General features: G+C 48.1%; 1 protein-coding gene across 1 annotated transcript in view; it reads left to right on the plus strand.

The window, feature by feature from the left end:
- Nucleotides 1–14,421, plus strand: part of LOC149366988 (phospholipid-transporting ATPase ABCA3-like) — a 104,018-nt gene extending 89,597 nt beyond the window's left edge. The window contains exons 25-28 of the mRNA XM_089572464.1: nt 6,263–6,621; nt 8,663–8,836; nt 11,073–11,295; nt 14,161–14,421. Of these exons, the coding sequence (XP_089428590.1) occupies nt 6,263–6,621; nt 8,663–8,836; nt 11,073–11,295; nt 14,161–14,421 (1,017 nt within the window). The remainder of the gene's footprint in view (nt 1–6,262; nt 6,622–8,662; nt 8,837–11,072; nt 11,296–14,160) is intronic.
- The last annotated feature ends 2,805 nt before the right edge of the window (nt 14,422–17,226 follow it).

The following is a 17,226-nucleotide window of genomic DNA, read 5'->3' on the forward strand; positions in this document are numbered from 1 at the left end:
AAAATTCCTCTCAACAACATCGTAATTAAAAATTTTCTGCTCGTATACGTTTCATGCCAGCTCAGCTATTGGACAGTCTGGTTTTGCGCTCAGAATACATCCTGTACCATATGTGAGTTTCTGAACCATCAAGCCGCGCACTATATCATGACCAGGGTGTCGAACCGGAACTGAACCCGAACCCGAAACCGGAACCGAACCCGAATTTTCGCCCGGAACCGGAACCGAACCGAACCCATATTTTTTTCGCCATCTTGGAACTGAACCCGAACCGGAACGATTGAAAGGAACCGTTCCGAACCGGTTCGGGACCCGGTTCAGCCCCACTTTTTTGCATCCCGGCATACGTGTTGTTTTCCAACAAAATGAGATGATCTATCGCATAAACTTACCCACCCGTAGCTGTCTGCGCTCGGAAGTGCGAAAATGATACCCAGTATATGTGACAGCAAACTCACAGGAGGTCTCGTGCCTGGGAAGAAGCCTAATTGACGCTTCTGTAATGTACTGCCGCCAATTGTAAACACTTGTACGTCAGGTTTACGTGAAATATTGAGTTATTACTCCTCCCTTTTACATATTTGCGTAAATCTTTAATCAAAATGTTAGGACTGCTCTAACTCAGTAAAGTACTATAGACACCACCGAGCGCCTATATAACCACTGAGCAACAGCAGTGGGTAGCGCAACATTTAATTTTGTAGACGCTCATTGTCTTAGGCAGCAAGTTCTAAGTAAAACCCCTCGCGATGGGCCTGTAGGGCAATAAAGAAAAAAATGGCTCAATGGCTGTGGTGCTCGGCTGCTGATTCCAAAAATAGAAAAACCAGCGTCCGTCGAAAATCCCCAGCTGGCCTCCGTTAATCTGAAGCCCTCCGTCTGTGATATAGCCCCAATGTCTACTCGACACGTTAAACCTGATATATTGCTACTAGCATTACCAAAAGAAGGATGTATAAATTGGTGCAGCTTCTTTTTTTTAGAATCCGCATACTCTTGTTCGCGCGCGACGGAAATAAGCAACGAAAGGCGGGTTCATGGCAACGGTAGAGATGTACTAATAAGGAAAATATTAAATACCGATTACACAAAAGGGCAATGCGGAAATAAATGTGCTCGCTGGCATGCGATAGTGATTACGCCCAAAAAGATGCTACTGCGATGCAATGTAACTACGATCGAGTGATTTCGTTATTGCCGATTCGCTGAAATCGTTCTGCTTCTAAGAAAAAATTGCTGCCAGTCGCCAGAGCGCGGTTCCATCCGCTGTTCTCGCACTGCTCGATCTTGAATTGTCTGTCTGGCGACTTATATCTACTTTTCGTAGTCATTTCCCGTTCTTCGTGTCGGACGTGACAGGCTTATGATTTTTAGTGCTTTTTTCTTAGAATGCTTGGGCCGATGAACACGTTGAGCCTTCACAACAATCTTCCTCGGCTATATCGGTTACAGGTGGGTGATGAGGGGGTTGTGCGATGGGTGAAAGTTTCTGAAGGTGCATTTTTACCAGTGAATGCCCTGATGTGCTCCCACCGGAGTGTGCATCCAGGATGGAGGCTGCACGCACGCAGCGCGGTTATTTTTGGGAAAGCTGGCTATACTGCTAACGCAGTAAAAAGAACAACTAAGAGTATGCATAGTCTAATCTCTGACTCCGAGCGGGATTCGTACTAATGGCGGCGCAACAGAAAACTCTGTTTACAGATGCTTTAGGCTATTCGGCTATCTTGTAGGCTTCTTTTTATGGTTGTTGCATGGAATATTTGGAACCTCTCTGACCCTCCTCATGCCTTACTTGACCGCATCGAAATCAGCGATCTCGGCATAAGGCCTCATGCCACCATAACTCCCTGCCTCCGCCTGCACATGAAAACTACAGACGGTGCACACGCCATGAAAGGGGAACCAGTCAGGAGGTTGAACTTACGCAACATATTCCTCCTGCGTTAAAGTGCACTGTTGTCTGAACAGTGACCTCGTGGAACGTGGCGGTTCTGCGTCCTATGAACACGAAGAGTTCGCACGGAATTCCAGAGTTCTTCATCGCAGACATAAATGTTATAATTAATGGGTTTTTAATGTCAATGGGATGTTAATGGGATGTCAATGGGTTTTTAAGAGACTCCTTAAGTATGTCCCAAAAGAATACAGCATCATGACAAAAATACCCCATAAACCAACCAACCAACCCAACCATTTTATTGCTGAAATTGCTGCTCGTTGCTCGGGCAGGTAGAAATGCACTGACCACGGCAAAAACGCCCCTTTGGCGCGAAGGTACGTCTTAACATGTAAGGTCCATGTCTAAAGGGTGAAAAAGGTTTTTGTGGCCGATTAAAACTAAGTCGAGCCCACTTATAGCGAACCTGACGGTCACGCAGGTTCCATTCGTTATATCTGATGTTCGTAGCAAGTGGATTCTTCTTACAACAGCCAAAAATACTAAGGCTGCTAAAAGGGGCAATTATTTCTTACAAAGCTGCGTTATGCGTGCCTACTTGTGCAAAGCAGAGACTGCCGCGATTCTTTCCAGGCTATCTAGGGCGATCATTTAATCTTTGTCGAGACCTCGCTGCCAAACATCAAGTTTGGGGACGGGGTATAACTAATCATGGATGAAGTGTGCATGGCAACTGGTGGCAGGTCGGTCACGTAAATGAGACTCCAGGCAGTAGGAAGAGCTCGCACTTAGTTTTCCACGTCTCCGTCAGAGCAGGCGCTTCTGCGATTTTGTGGTCCGCAGGAACGTAGTTATCCGAGGAAACATCCGGTCGGCTATGGATCAACGAAGCGTTGCCAGAAATCTGCAGTCATCTGGCCACGCGTGTTTTCGAGCTTCTTCTGTCGTTACTGGGCTGATGCAGAGACGAAGTAGCGCAGCGCTTGTGGCGCAGAATGCATCCGTTGCACTGTCCGCTATATATATAACAATGCCTGCACATGGCAGCGGCGCCAAAGATTGAGACGACTGGGTAGGCTATGATTTGGCCACCTAGGATTTAAAAATTATCTGATAGATGTTTTTAGTTGATCCGCGAGATTGGTCAGTAGCTTCGCTTTTGACGATGCCCCTGTCTCACGCGCAACGCGCTTCTTCTACTCAGGATGCTTTGCCGAGCCGGCGAACGCGTAGGCAATGATTGCCCTCGTTGGCCATCGACGCGGGTTTGGCCGGCGGTTACTTACTATTTCAATAGAGAATTATAGCATATCGTTGCCGTGTTTACTTTACCTTTCACAGTGTTACCGGACGCCGGACTTTCCGGTTAGCGCTGCGTACAACGTGCCGCCTTTTAATTCCATTTCTGGGTTGACATGTTCTTTCCGGGGCGGTGTCGTGAAGGTTGAGAGGCGCTATTTCCTCTGCGTGCTTAGCGGAAGGACGACCTCTACAACTTCGGGGTAGTTCACCGCGCTATCTCGTTCGCTGTAACCGAGTGGTGTGGCCAGAGTTGTTCGCTGTATCTGCGACGAATTTCCGTTGCCCTTATGCATATATTTTCACGGTAGCGCCACATCCGCTCGTATTAAGCGACCGTTCGTTATATCTGTGGCCATTCAAGTGGGCTCCACTTTACATCCACTGACTTCGCTTTAATAGACTAGTATCAAGAAAGTCTAGGTAAGGCTGTAGATGTATTGCTAGAGGAAGTAATGACCGATCGCAACATTTGTCATCTGCCTTCTGGAGAGGCCGTACAGGTAAATAAAAGCGAAGAGTGAGAAAACCGAATGAATCAGCGCTCGCGAGCATGTCCAGAAAAGACAGGCGAGCACTTAACAGGTGCCAGAAAGGGGTTGTTTTTAGTTTCGAAAATAAATGCCTGAAACAAGTTGGTGAACCAATGGTGCACGCCAGATTAACCACTCTTTATCACTCTATCAAGGGCGCAAAAAATTCTGTTGACGCAAAGGTTGCCTTTGATAGCGCCCCGGGAAAAGTCCAAAACATTCTATCACAAACAAATTTCTTACTTTACTATAGTGAGAAGCCACGATTAGCTCTGTGTTTGATGACATTGAGCTATAGGGGCTCGATATATACTATAACACGAGTCACAAAGGCGATATCGAAGAGGTGATTTAAATAAAATGTTTGGTAAGCTCCGGATTTTAGGGAGAGCCAGTGCTCCCACGAGGCTCTCGTTGGGTAAGGGATAGGCGGTGGAGGGATTCGCGAACATTTTCTGTCGGTTTCGGGGTCGGTTTCGTCGGTTTCGGGGTGACGGAAAGGTATCTGTGTCTATGTATACGTGCCGATACATGATAGTTTCGTTTCTCAGTAGTGCGCGGGAACGTAGAGGGCGCGTGCGGCGGCAATTTTGGGGCCCCGTAAGTACACTGCGTACGAGAGAGTCCCAACTGACGAAAGCTTCAAGGGAGACCTGTTACTCGTCCTACGGGGTCTCCCAAACTGCAGGGGGGTCCTGTAGGTGCAAAATCCATCGGCTTTTCGTCTCACACCTCATAAGGTGAATTATAGCGTATATACATAGCCGATTTTCAATAATTTCGAGTTCATTTCATTTTGCGGCTGTTGCCGTAAATTCGTCTTTTTGCTGCGGACAATAAATAAAGTGGGTAAAATGAGAACATCTCGCATTAAAAAATTTTTTCATGCTCATGTAACGCAGTAAACACGACAAAAAGAAGACAGGCGACGACACGAACGCTGACTCATAACAGGTTATTTTATTCTGGGAAAAGTATATAAAGGCGCAGGACACAAGAAACAACCCGAAAAAAAACAGAACAAAGGTTAAAACTTAAAACTGTGATGTGCATACTGCGCATGCACATCACAGTCGAGTTGTGACGTCTTTTTCAACGAAATTCGAAGAGTAACTTCTATAGTAGACGGCACTCCCCTATCTCCTGGACCTCACACAATGCCAAGAAAGGCTGACTCCTTATCTACCAAAGTGATAGATGGTGAAGCAACACTCTCATCTGCTTCCCCACTTAGAAAGACAAGTCTCCTGTTTAATCACCCTGACCGAATTTTTAGGGAGATGGTGGAGGCCTTTATGATCAGGAAGGATGCAGATGAGCGTGTTGCTTCAGCATACATCAGTTTCGTAGAAAAGGAGCCAGGCTTTCTTGGCAACTGTGTAAGGTCCAGGAGATAGGGGAGTGCCGTCTACTATGGAAGATAGTCTTCGAATTTCATTGAAAAAGATGTCATGACTCGACTGCGATGTGCATGCGTAGTATGTTTTTTTTAGTTTTAATCTTTGCTCTTATGTTTTTTTGGATTCTTCACTGTGTCCTGCGCCTTCATATACTTTTCCGAGAATGTAATAACCAGTTGTTAGTCAGCGTCTGTGTCGTCTCCAGACTTCCGTTTGTCCTGTTTACTGCGCTGCTTGAGCAACCGCTACCAACTAGCCTAGTTTTATGTTCTCGTAAACAAATCTTGGCATTTTTTATTTTGTATAGCGATGTGCAAGAAAAAAGAAAACGCATAGCAAGGCTGACTGAAACCCATCTGCGTTGTAATTTTTTTTTTGTCCCGAACCTGTTTGAACCCGTTTGAACCGGTTCGAGACGGTCCGGACCGGTTCGAACCGGAACGGAATGGCCCTCTGGAGCCGAACCCGGAACTGAACCCGAAAGGCGTGAACCCGAACCCGAACCGAACCCGAAAAAATACCGGTTCGACACCCTGATCATGACACCTTAAAGAAGTGAAAAAAGAAATAACGAAATTAATGAAAATGTGAAACAAAAATGGAGCCAAAATGGAACCTGTGGTACACCCTTATTTATATGAATAATTTGGCTGGTGATGACTGAGTGGTAATCGGTAATGAGAGACAGGAGGGGCCACGAAATTTATACGCATAAAACTTACCACTTACAGTGCCATGATCAAATGAATCAAAGGCCTCCATTACATCTAGCTGCCCCTCTTTATAAGTTTTCCGTCGCATCGCCGCCAGGACCGGGTTTCTGACACTGAAGCGATCGTTCAGGACTTTGTGCCAATACGCGTCGGTCGACTCCGCCCACCGTACGGGGACAATTAAAAAAAAAGTCGGGAGCCGGACGTTAATCCGATTTAATTAGGGAAATCGGCCATACAGGGCAATAAGTCGAGGTTTCTAAGAATACTGGGAACGTGTAGATCGAGTTCCCGCGGCAGAAAGACGAGTTCAGATTCCTCTTCAGTGCACCTTTAAAGGCTTTCGCATTAAAATAAAAAAAAACCAACCCATACCTGCTGAACACTGTGCTGTCTCTTTCTCTCCTCCGCCGCCAGGTGAAGATATTGGACGGCGTGAGCCTTCTGCTCAACCGCGGAGAGTGCATCGGTCTCGTGGGCATCAACAGCGCCGGCAAGAGTACTCTGCTGGAGACCCTGGTCGGCCTCCAGGTGCCCACGGGAGGCGGAGCCCACACGGCGGCGCTGTCCCTGGGCGTGGACCTGCGCGCCTGGCTCCAGGGAATCGGTTACACACCGGACGGCATCGACGAGGCGGACATGCCGGCGCTCACCGTGGGCGAACTGCTGGACCTGATGGCCAGGCTGCGCGGCGTCCTGTGGAGACGCCAGGCCATACTGGGTGCCTTGTCCCTGGTGGGCAGGCTGAGGGAAGACCGGATGATCAACAAGTGCAGGTGCGCTTAGCCACGCTTTCACTGTCACTGTTACGATCGGCCCTGCAGCTTCGGGTAAATGGTAAATTGGTTTTTGAGGAAAGGGAATGGCGCAGTATCGGTCTCACATATCTCGCCGGACACCTGAACCGAGCTGTGTAGGAAGGGAGGAAGGTGGGAGTGAAAGATGAGAGAGAAAAATGGGTTTTCGTTGCTTTCTTTCATATTTCAAGCTACATGTGTAACTTACAAACCCTAATCCAGCTGCTTGGTCGGAACGCAATTCATCTTCGATGACCCAACACAAAAGACGTGACATTGTTTGCCCTATAAGTGCAAACAGAGTTAAGGAAAAGAAAACATGGTTAGAGCCTCCATTTCATTCCGCGCTGTTCATCGTAACGATAACTCGGAGCCCTCCACTACGGCGTCTCTCATAGCCTTAGTCGCTTTGGGACGTTAAACCCCATAAACCAAACCAAACCTATTTTTCGTGTGGGAGACTTCCCAGGTATCGGTGTGTTTATTTGCAAGGCGTTGCAGGTAGCGTGTGCCAAGCATTCAAAACGAAAACATTTTGTTTGTTTTTTTGATGAAAGGAAATGGTGCAGTATCTGTCTTAAATCTCGGAAAATACCTCAACAGCGCCGTAATTGAAGGAATAAACGAGGGAGTGAGAGAAGAATGGAAGAAATAGGTGCCGTAATGGATGTCTCCCAACAAAACATGCGCTTATAAGCAAACTTACCAAAATCTGAATTTTTTAAACTGGAGTATAGACTCCACAAAGACTCAGTACGCTGTCAATTGAAAGTCAACGCACATTTTTGTAACGAAAACATGCCCTTATAAAAATGACCCCTGACTTTAAATAGAGAGCGTACTGAGTCTTTGTGGAGTCGACTGCAGTTTTAAAAAATGTATAATTTAATAATTTAATTTAATAAAATGAAAAAAAAAACCGTTTACTGATATGAGTGAACAGGAAGCCAGTGGCGGGCAAGGGAGTTGAATATCAGTAGAATAATTGTGCGTACACCTCAATCATTACAGCGGCCATAAATTTGTTCTGGTGCTATTCAAAAGTTATTGCGATCATGTGTCATAAAGTTACCTATTGTACCGAAACGAACTCCGCTTGCGACGAAAGAAAATAAAATTTTAATGCATCAGCGTAAGCACCTTTCATTTTTTGTCCCCATTTATCGTTCCGCCGCCGCGGTGGCTCAGTGGTTATGGTGCTCGGCTGCTGACCCGAAAGACGCGGGTTCGATCCCGGCCGCGGCGGTTGAATTTCTTTGGAGGAGAAATTATAGAGGCCCGTGTACTATGCGATGTCAGTGCACGTAAAAGAACCCCAGGTGGTCGAAATTTCCGGAGCCCTCCCCTACGGCGTCTCTCATAGCCTTAGTCGCTTTGGGACGTTAAACCCCATAAACCTAAACCAACCATTTATCGTTCCGGCTACTCCATGTGCCTGGTGTTCTTCGATACGTTTTTTTTTCTACTGGTTGTTACAAATAGAACAATATAGAAATGTTTTCCGCGAATAAACAAGACTTAAATTTCTTTGAACTTTGCTCACTTTTTTTTCTACAGGGGGTTATCAGCCTTTTAGTCTTGTGGAATCCCACCAGCATCAGAAAGGGGGTTAGAAATCCCACGTGTCCTGAATGCTGTCTCCTCCTACCTAACATGCATGCACAAATGCGTCCAGGTGCACGACCCCTCAAGAAACGCTCAAATTTAATTAATAATTAGCGGCTGTTATTGAACCAGTCTGCTCAAAGAGAATCCAGAATGACAAGTCGCAAAAAGGGAATTGGCAAAAACAAGGCAGGGATTGAGGCGTGCGCAAATTTTGTCCTCGGGGAACCCAAACAAGCACCCCGAGGAAACCACGATTTCGCTAAAAGCTAGTTTGAGAAGTCCTGCTTTAGATTGTACAAATACTCCTGTAGATGTGTATCCAGCACGCCGGGCTTATCTACCACAGCAGATAAGGACGGACGGCGAACGATCATTCTACAGCGCCCACCTCTTTTGAAACTCCACATTACAGCCACGGCGAAATGAAGATGCTGCTCATAGTGGCTGCAGTGATCGGAGTGCCCCCCGTACTTCTGGTGGATGAGCCGTACTCGGACGTAGAGCCTCTGTACCGCAACGAAATCATCCGCATGCTTCAAGTGCTCAAGGGCGCGCAGGCTATGTCCATAATCATGACCTCGCACCGGTAAGGCTGCCATTCTTCGCTTCAGGGTTGCCAAAAAAAAAAAAAATTACCGAAGACACTTTGTAAATTCTAAAGTGCGCTTGGCGAAAGCCTTGTGCTCAACCCACTGCATATACCATGTTGTAGACAGCGCATGGACGGACATGGCGCCCCAGTGGAATGGTGTTGGGGGAACCCGCGTTCACTGCCGCTTCCCCGAACCGCTTGGCGCGGAATCACTGGGGCGCTTGGGAGCCATGCGTCTCACTCACTCGATTGCAACGAGACGTCTGGCGAAGGAGCGGCGGTGCAGCGGCCACCGCCGACGCGCGCGCGCTCGTTCTACGGCTACTGTGTATGTTACTGTTGCTATGCGCAGCTGCGCGTCGGTGGAGGGCGCGCCGGTTGGGGGGCGGGGGTTGTGCCGGTAGGGTTGCTAAGGAGGGGAGGAGGTTGGTGGTGGTGGTGAAAAACATTTATGGGCAATTAAATTTTTTTACAGAAAGGTGATTGGGGTAGGACCCTATTGGCCCTTTCCCCTCACAGTACTAGGTGGAGCCCCTATTCCGGGGCCCCATTGCCAAGCAACGCCGCCCGCGTCCGGTGAACCAAGGCCTTTTGGCTCTTTAGATCTTGACAGCCGAGCAGGGCCGCCTGCGCCGCTGCGCGCAGGAGCGGTCACAGTTGGCAAGATTGCAGCGCATGGACGGACACCGCGAGTATAAGCCATAAAAGGCTTTCGCCTTTAAAAAAAGAATTGTACATGTGAACTATGAATAGACAGCGTAAGCATCCTTGTCTCTGCAGTCCTAGCTTGGGTTTATAGGGGGAGGGGGGGGGAGGATAAAGTTAGTGAGCAACTTAGCAAAGTTGCATCGTTCAGCGTTGCATTTAACTCTTGCAAACTGAGTTCGTCAGAAACTTATCTGCCCTTTATTTCGTATTCTCTATGGCGTAATACCGCTTCCTGTATTGAAGGCAGGGTTCAGTGCCTCACTAACCTGCTAGCCCTGAGCGTCAGCGCTGAAAAATGCAGGTAAAGCTCGGCGTTTATTAGTAAAAACGGATTGATAAGCGTGACGTCGCTTACCGAGCCGCAGTTCGAGAAGACAGGCTGAAGAGATTGAGTTGAGGAAATGCCTAGGCCTAAATATTCCGTTTCGATTGTTTCTACTGCTAGCTTGTTTTAAACAATATATTTCATCACGATATTTTTCAAAGTGCACCTTGCGTAGGCCTTTCTCGTAATTAAAAAGACAGGCTATGGACACCTTAATTATTACAATGAACCACAGCGCTGCCCTAGTCGTTTGAGCATCCGCCTCGCATGCGGGAGATGCGGGTTCGATCCCCAGTGCCACCGAGTATCCACCGGTTATACAATCGGTACAAGTTTTCCCCTGTCTGGTGCTCGGCTTATTCAGAGGAAATGCTTGGGAAATGGGTCATCGACCCCACCTTGAGCAGAAGAAACAACCCTGTGCCATGACGCTCTTTGGCTAAAGATGCTCTTACGCCATTAAAATTTATCATCACCATAAACAATTATTAGTACGGACACCTTTAATTATTAGCAAGAGTATTAGATTTTCTTCACATTACGAGACCTTGAAATCGTAGCACCGCACGGATCCGCTCTTCTTATAGAGCGGCTCCTTTTGGTTTTAACTGAACGCCAATTAAACGCTGCTCCACAAAAAGTATGCAAAAGTTGAAGTACATCTTCAAAGCGTAAGATTGCTCATGTAAAAATTCAGGGGGCACTTTGGCTCTCTAATGTGCTGCGAGGCGAAAGTCTTTCCTGGCGCACTGTTTGGCATTGACTGCGAGACTGTTTGTGCTGTACTAGTGCTTTATTTGACTACGCACTTTGACTACACATTACAATTACACACTTTGGCTGCCGACTTTTGACGGCTTCTTTAGCGCAACTTTATCTCACTCTGCTTCGATGAGTTAGGCTGTATCTATGGCTCTGTTCGCCGTAATGAGGTATGCAGTGTGGTCACCCACGGACGCCTTACGGCCCCTGTCGGAGACGACAACAACTATTTTGTATTAGTTGTCGTCGTCTGCTCCAAAAGGGGGTGTCAGGCGTCCGTGGGTGACCTTATTACTTCGAATAGGCGCACTCTGACGTCATAACCATTTCGACCAATTGAAAAGCGTGACACCTCTGCTGACAACCTTCTGTCGACAACGATGAGGCATTAAAGGCTTTCGCCTTAACACCTCCTCGCGCCGCGTGTTTGTGCAGCATGTCGCACTGCGAGGTGCTTTGCGACCGCGTGGCCGTCATGGAGGCCGGCAAGATCGAGGCGCTGGGCGACGCCCTGCAGATGAACCAGAAGTACGGCCGCAGCTACGTGGTCACCTTGCGTCTGCCGCCGGAGAAACGCTTCGACTTCTACTTCCAGCGCTGCCTCGTCGACTTGATGCAGGAGGAGTTTCACCAGTGCAACTTCTGCTACAACTACAAGGTTCGTCCCCGCAACATATGCTCTCTTTATCGGCCTGTTTTGCTTTGCTTTGAGTGTGTCAACCCAACAAATTCGCGATTCTATGGAATCCATAAATAAAATTACGTTTTTAAAGAAGTCCATACATACAGACTCCTTAGGAGCCATAAACCAACTGAAAAAAGTGACAAGGACATTAAGTGTAACTCAGGGAATGGATCCTCTCAATAAGCAAACAATAAAACGCCCCCAGATACACTTTACGGAAGAATGTACTGTGAACGCTAGCACAAGGAAAACAGTCACCCTCGCACAAGGGCCGAACAGTAAGGTATCCACTACCAACCTTCCTTTCAATGCTCGCGGTGGTATTCATATATTAACATCCTCCATAAGGAAATACACACACGCTTCGACCTCCCCGTCCACTTTCACCCTCCCTCATAACTTGGCGAGAACGCAGGAGGGGTCGCTTGGAAGGATGAGGGCTGGGGTGGCCCTTTCCTTTTCGATGACATGCCGATGGGGCTTTCAAAAAAAGAACCAGGACCCAGCACATGCCCGATGTGTTCCACGCCGGCCTTAGAGGAGAGTGTTCGTCACCTGCTATGGGCTCATGCAGGGACAAGGGCCTCAAGAACACTAATATAAAGGGAATTACGACTTACGTCCGCAAGGGAGGAAGACTTCATCAACTGGCTGACTGACATTAATATGAGCTGCCCTGCTCAGGTTCCTGCATGAAAATAGCTTGCTCGACTTTCTTTGTATATTGCCAACGCAATGTATGCTTTATGACAACTGTTCCACTGAAAAAATAAGATCTTTTACAAACCAGTAATTGAATGATATTCCATTACACTTGCCACACCACTTCACAACTACCTTGTGAATTACGAAACACGGCGCAGTTTGTTAACGTCGCTGTTTTATAAGTACAAGTTTTGTACAGTATGTGCTCAGGCTTTCCGGCTGCAGCGTCGCCGAAAGGAAGATGACACGAAAGGGGCTGGAAACAGGGTTTCTTACGTTACTTGTGAGATGCTCTACAGCAATATCTATGGGAACTATTTGGCCTCATTTTGTTGACAGCTGTGGAGACAAACTTCCGGCCGATTTGGCACCAACTGTGGAATGCCTTTAGGAACTGGTTTGGCAAACTGGACGACAACACTGAGTGAAGATGAAAACTGGTCACTCCAAAATCAAACGTGTGGTAAATTGTTCACTATCGACAAACACAGTACTTGAGTCACGAGGGAACTGATGATTCAGGAAGTGGAAAAAGATGGAGAGAAAGAGGTGCGTAGTAGAAACCTTCGAAATAATTTCAGCCACCTGAAGTTTATTACCGTGCCCACATGTCGCACAGCACACGAATGTCTTGCATCTCTCCTTCATGAAAACGCGGTCGCATGGGCCTTCACTTGATCGCTATCCAAAGGTGACCGCAGTAATCGCCGATTAACCTGGAGGGATTAAGTGCCTACGTTTATACCGTTAGGCTTCAAAGCGCACTGACCGACGGGAAATGTTCTAAGGCTACCAAGGTAGGCGGCACGGTTTTGTTGTCCTTGCTGTGTGGCAGGTTCTGAAGGAGCGTCTGAATGCAAGTTCCCATGTGTTCTTCCATTGTTTACCGTGTGCGCTTTGCTTCGTCTTTCTAATAAAAGACAGACCGCTCGCAATGCCGTTCTTTGAGACCATCTGAGGCGACTCCCGTCTCACAATGAGTAAAAATCAGTCGCACATTTTACCGTTGCTTCTTCACACCTGTTCTTGGCAGCAGCGGACGGCGAAAATGTTTAAAGCGCCCTCCTTCCGGCCACGAGTTGGACAATGAGCTTTTATTTTGCAATTTAAAGACGCACTATAGGGCATAGTTTGCGCTGGCCACATACTTGAGAAAGTTGTGTTGGCTATCTTCATGGAGAAGCATGAGCAATCATCAGCTGTTATTTTTGCCCGTCATTCACTAGAAGCCTTCCTCTCTTGTGGTCACACTTCCTCTGATATACATGTCCTTGAAGATTTTGAGCTCACGTCGCTAACTTTTTCTTGCTGATTAAGGTGAAAGCCCTTAATGGCTCATACTGACGTTTGTTAACAAATTGTGTCACACGCGTTTGACTCGGGAACTAAAAAAGAAAGAAGAAAACCAATGGTTGCTTCAGATAGAAGAGGAGAAAATGAACACAGAAGCCAAGTTTGATGACTTTAGAATAGTTAGTTAATTAATTATAGGCAAAAATGCCGAACGTGCATCGAAATAGCGCGGACGTCGATATAGCCACGGGAAACATGTGACGTCACATCCACCAGAAGTCGTCCCGGCATAGTGAAAATTTTCTCAGAATGGTCGGAAAAACGTCGGGTTTGTCAAATTAGACGGAAAAATATGCTTTAAGCGTAATTAACACTTAAGATCCCCGGGAGATGTGCAGTTACGGTAACGATATAGCCACGGGAACAGTGTGACGTCCCATCCACCGGAAGTCGTCACGGCATAGCGAAAATTGTCACAGAATGGTTGGAAAGACGTCGGATTTGTGTCGAATTAGATGGAAAAATATGTAATTAAGCGTAATTAACACTTAATATCCCCGAAAGATGTATAATTTCGGTAACGATATAGCCAAGGGAACGATGTGACGTCACGTCCACCGGAAGTGGTCATGTGATAGGGTCCTCGGCTTTCGCCTGCCAACGCTTTAGTTGCCAAATCGTCCTCGCAATTTTTTGCTACCTTTTTAGCGCTTTTACCACATAACTGTACGTGTGGGTCATAATACTGACCGATACTTAGGTTTTAACCATTATCTCTAAAAATGAGCTCCACAATTGTTTTTTTTTTTGCAACCGACTGTGTACTGTCGTTGTGCGCAGGGCATGATGAGCTTCACCGTGGGGAAGACGTACACGAGTTGGAGTGAGCTGTTCACCAAGATGGTGGTCTTCAGAAGCAACCAGGAGCTGCCCGAGTTTTCCGTCTGCGACATCACCCTCGAGCACATCTTCGTGGGTCTGGCGCGCCGCCAGATCCTCATCACCGGCGTCAGGCCACACAACCTCATGAACGGAGGGGGCCTGAGCGGATTGCCCTCACGCGTCGGGACGCCACGGGTCCGTCCCTACTCGCCGCAATAAAAACATTACCGGCGGCACTTAAGGGACTTACGTAGGCATAATGAAAAAGCTATGCAATCACGTTGCAATTTTATTGAAATTCTGTTCCAAATATATTTGAATTAAATTGCAATCCTGCTCCAAATCTGTTCCAATTCTATTCTTTTGCAGTTGGTGCAATTGTAAGCACAAGTACTGAATATAATCGGTTGAAATTTGTGCTCTCCCTCTTTGATCACGTCACGTAGTTCCAACCAATCACGAGTTTCATGACTCTGGCAATTTTTGGGCGACCCGGGGTTTTCGTGTCGATTAGCCATCATTTCTTTATTAAAAGCCACCAATGAGCCAATTTACATGCCCACCTTTTTTTATAACTCTTTTTTTAGTGGGTGTATGAAATCTGTGAGGAAAAGGCTACTTTGTTTTAAGCCAAAAATTTGGAGTTGATCGGATGTTACTGTTTTTGTTCCTTATCTTAGACAAAAGCTATGATAACAGCATGTCTCCCGATTCTGTTCCGTTGGCGTGACACCACGCCACGCTGACTGGTCTGAAAATAGTTACGTCACCAGCGGCAGCATATGGACGAAACGCACACTCTACCAGAGAAGAAAAAAATAATAGTCCATATCACACTGAAGGTCAGGCGGTAGCGTAAAATATATTTCATGACTACGGTATCACGTTGAAGGACTCCCCATACATGGTAACCACACTTGCATATTGGCCGGGACCACTGCACGCTAGAAGGGGTGCTGACTCCAGACGTTCCTATACTCCGACCTCTGCAGGTCGCACTGAACAGCTGCTTTTTAAGGCTTCAAGAAGAACCTGTCAGCCGCTTCCTTTCCTGCTGAACAGCGCGTCGCTGACGTTGCCATTTCCAAAGGGGACACTCTGGGCGAAATACGAAGACAGCGTATTCAAGCAGTAGGACTAACACAACCAGTTTGAGCACACAGCGCGTGAGGATGCTTCAGTGGTCTAATCCCTTACAAAAATGGTCTATAGACAGTCTATAGACTTCTTATCGACTCTCGACTTCCTGTAGATATTGCTTTTTGTCTATTTATTGTCTATAGACTGTCTTGGACAAAAGTCTACTAAAAGTGTATGGCCATAAGTCTATAGATTGTCTATACACTGTCTATGGCATTTTTATGCCTATGACTTTTTCTATAGACAGTCTATAGACTTTATAGGCAGAAGTCTATAGACACACTATAGACTCTCAAACATTTTTTTGTATGGAAGGCCCCAGGGAACGAAAGCAGTAGTGCGAATCCCGCAGAGCTGAAGTTTTAGACCATTAGCTTTTCTTAGCCATTCCGCGAGTTCGTGCGGTCATTGCCGGCGCCGTCCGCGCAGCCACCGGCCCACCTCTGGGCCCGGAAGGTGCTTTCTCCGGAGGGTCCTTGCTGTGGGCGTACCTCCAGGACCCGAGGGGTCCCATTGGCTGCGCGGAGGACAGCGGTAAAAATGCAGCTCCTACCGGCGAGCCCAGCTCCTCCCGCATAAGAGGCGGGTATTCTAATCTGTAACGCCTGCTATGTTAGAGTATTCGCAAGGGTTTGCCGTCTTTACTTACTGCAGAGAGCACAGACGCTGGTACTCTATCGGCCGTGGCGGCTTGGCAAGTAGTATAGAGGTGTTGAGGTATTGCGGGGTCGCAGCGGAGCGCCAGACAGAGACGACCAGCGTGGCAGGCTTCTAGTTCCGAACTGCCCGTGCCGGGCGTGCGCGCCCAGCACGCGCTGTTCATCTTTATTTTCCTCTAGCGCGGGAACGCCGATCTCAGCGCCAGCGCCGCCGGGCGCTACAGGGCCCCCCGCCTAGACGGAACGTCGGAATGTGCGCGCGGTAAAAGAAAAGAGAGTAGAAGTGTCCAGTAAGTTCATGTCAGGAGCCGGGAAGAGCTATCGGGTGGAGTGCGCGGGCTCAGGTGGACGAGCCTGGCTGCTGCGCAATGGGCGAATGATGCAGGGTGTCCAGCTGACAATGGACATCGGGGCAGGAGAGGCCATGATTGGGCCGGCACCGACTGTAGTGCTGCCCGCTGGCACAAGTGTCATCAGTGTCGGAACGTTGCAGCAGATGCCGATGGGAATCTGACGCGCCGAGTACACGATCACAAGCACAGGAGCGGGCGAAACAGCTCCATGGACTGAATGCAGCTGTGCTGCGACAGCAGCAGCTGTAACAGTATTTGGCACATGTGTCACTGTTGACACAACGGTGAGAGCCGTGACGATGGCGGATGAAGCTGCAAGGCTCAATGTCAGGTGCTTGGGTGAAGCGAGATCGACATTCCGGAGCGGTTGGCCAGGGATGAAGCGCGTGTGAGCATGGTCGGCGGTAGGTGGCTGCAAAAAGGTTGTTGCAGTGACAGGCCATGCAGCTGAGACTGCTACATCAGATTGCTGGCTGGGAGCAAAAGACACAGCTTTGGGATGGGCAACTGCCGCACTACTCGGTGTGGGTAGCTCGACCATTCGCTGCTGAAGGTGGCTCAAGTCAGGCACAAAAACAGGCGCTTGCTGCGACAGTGTCGGGCTGCCAGGGTCAGACTCCGAGAAGCAGTTGACAGTACTGAGGGCTTGGAGGGGGGCCTCTTGGGCAGGCGGTGTGGCCGCCGGGGTAGTGGGGCTGGTATGTGGCATATGCTGCGGTGGCGTCTTCAACCCCACAGCAGAGGCCTGCAGAGCTGTTGGCGGTAGTGACGAGGTAGACGGAGATGCCGGAAGCCTCGGCACGGCTGCTGCCGCAGAGTCGTCCTTGGCTGCAGGAGGCTCTGGCGACAACGCCACTGAAGCGCAAGGAGGC

This window comes from Amblyomma mixtum, chromosome 1 (assembly GCF_055824585.1).
Source record: "Amblyomma mixtum isolate Tamu chromosome 1, ASM5582458v1, whole genome shotgun sequence".
NCBI lineage: Eukaryota > Metazoa > Arthropoda > Arachnida > Ixodida > Ixodidae > Amblyomma > Amblyomma mixtum.